Source organism: Octopus bimaculoides, chromosome 5, assembly GCF_001194135.2.
Source record: "Octopus bimaculoides isolate UCB-OBI-ISO-001 chromosome 5, ASM119413v2, whole genome shotgun sequence".
NCBI classification, from domain to species: domain Eukaryota; kingdom Metazoa; phylum Mollusca; class Cephalopoda; order Octopoda; family Octopodidae; genus Octopus; species Octopus bimaculoides.
In genome coordinates, this window is record NC_068985.1 from 71,567,799 (window position 1) to 71,569,938 (window position 2,140).

The following is a 2,140-nucleotide window of genomic DNA, read 5'->3' on the forward strand; positions in this document are numbered from 1 at the left end:
TATATATATATATATATATTAATTTGTTTATGGGAAACATTTTGAATATAGATGTGTGTGTGTGTGTGTGTGTGCTTCATAATTGTCTTTCTCATGTACTAAATGCAGCACATCAGCAAATAGACTTGTATTTGCATATAAGTCACTGAGCAGCAACTCACTTCATTTCAAGATGATCCAAGAACATAATATTGATAAGCCACAATTATGGCAAAATATCAGTAGCTACCATTCTCGACGATACCAAGATGAGCTGTCCCACCTGGTCTGTGGCATTCTGATGTTCAAAATGTCACAGACCAAATAAGACAAGCTCCCCCAACATTGCATTGGGAGCTTTTCTTGGACCCTATCTCACAGCAAATTTGGTGTATAAACCAAACACATACACTATGTATGAGTGACCAATAATGTGTATATATATATATATATATATATATATATATATATATATATATATATATATATATTATCTTTTACTTATCACATGGTGGGACTGAACCCAGAACCATATTGTTGAGAAGCAACTTTTTACCACATAGCTACATATACATATATATATATATATATATATATATATATAATTGGCCTGTAGGTGCCTGCGTCTTTGAATTAGTAGTAACTCTTCAACCCTCATAATGTCAAGGTAAGCTACTCCTGCTTAGACAACATTTCATCTAACATTGCACGCATCAACATGTAAAAACGCTCCCATACAACCCCCAACCTGCAACTGTCAAAACCCTACCACCTTCCCCTTAGGAGGATCCTACCTCTCAAGTGCTATAGTGTATAGAGCCACCCTTACACCATCCAATGGCATTACTAGGCACTATACGGGCATGACAGCCAATGACTTCAAGGGAAGATATCCCAGCATTTGCATTCATTTAGATCCAGGAACAGAGAGAACTCCACTTTCCTGTTACGCTTTCTCTGGAGACTTAGTGACCCTCCAAGATGAAACACCTAGCATCAAGTGGACTATTATCGACAAGGCACCACCATATTCACCCAGAGCCCTTAATTGCCACCTGTGCCTCCCCAAAAAACTGCATATCGTCTACCAACCCACAGTATCCATCAATAAAAAATGAGGTATTGTATTGCTGTCACCAGAGGTACACCCTTCTGGTAAATTTCAAGCCACTGGCTGCCAACAACCTGTCTATACTACCTTAGTACCAGCCACCTTTTAGCACCACCTGTTCCAAGTTCACTGTCACAAATTAACCCCCATGAACAGTACTGCAAATCCCTAATCCTCAACACTTCTCCATGCCTGTCTATCTGCATGCTCTCGCCCCTTGTACATCACCTCTTGTACATCACCCCTTGTACATCACCCCTTGTACATCACCCCTTGTACATCACCCTTTGTATATCACCCCTTGTGCATGACCACATGAGTATATGTGTGTGCATGTGTATGACTGCACATATGCATCTGCTAATTGTATGCATGCACACATGTTTGTGTGTGCATGTGAGTGTGTGTGTGCATGTGTGTGTGTATATGTGTGCATGCATGTATGTACGTGTGTTCCTTCATGTGTGTGTGTGCAGATGTGTGAATGTACATCTAAGCACACATAAACATTCGTATAAGTATGGATGCATACACACAGATATATGGGCACATACATGTACATATATACACATATAACCTCACATCTACCACCTCTTCCCCCCAACCATACAACCAATTTCTTTTTCACCAAGCGGTTGATTTCCTGTTCACCATGCGGTATTTTCAAACTAATTGTTGTTACTGAAATACCAACATCAAACAGCCATACTGCATGACCTTTCTCGACCAATTGCAGCCTAATGTCCAGTAGTAAACATTGATTCTCTTCAATCAAACTCTCATTCAGATTCCAATGGCTGAAGACTAGCCACATGCTTGAAACTCAGAGTACCAAGGAGTCTGAATCAAACTGTTTTGATCTATACATATAGTACCCAATAAATGTGTTGAGCACCCTTCTTTCATTTGTCTACTCACTCTTATGTATGTGTATATATATTCCCAAGCATTATACTAATACATCTGTTTGTTGTCTACACCACCTGCCTTCATCTTTTGTTTGTTTGTTGAATTCCCCCCCTATATATATATATATATATATATATATAT

At 39.0% G+C, this 2,140-nt stretch overlaps 1 protein-coding gene across 1 annotated transcript in view; it reads left to right on the forward strand.

Annotated features, from left to right (window-relative positions):
- The first annotated feature begins 172 nt into the window (after positions 1-172).
- LOC106876212 (zinc finger BED domain-containing protein 5-like) overlaps positions 173-2,140 on the forward strand; it is a 9,529-nt gene continuing 7,561 nt past the window's right edge. Inside the window, exon 1 of the mRNA XM_014924672.1 lies at positions 173-265. Coding sequence (XP_014780158.1) covers positions 173-265 — 93 coding nt within the window. The remainder of the gene's footprint in view (positions 266-2,140) is intronic.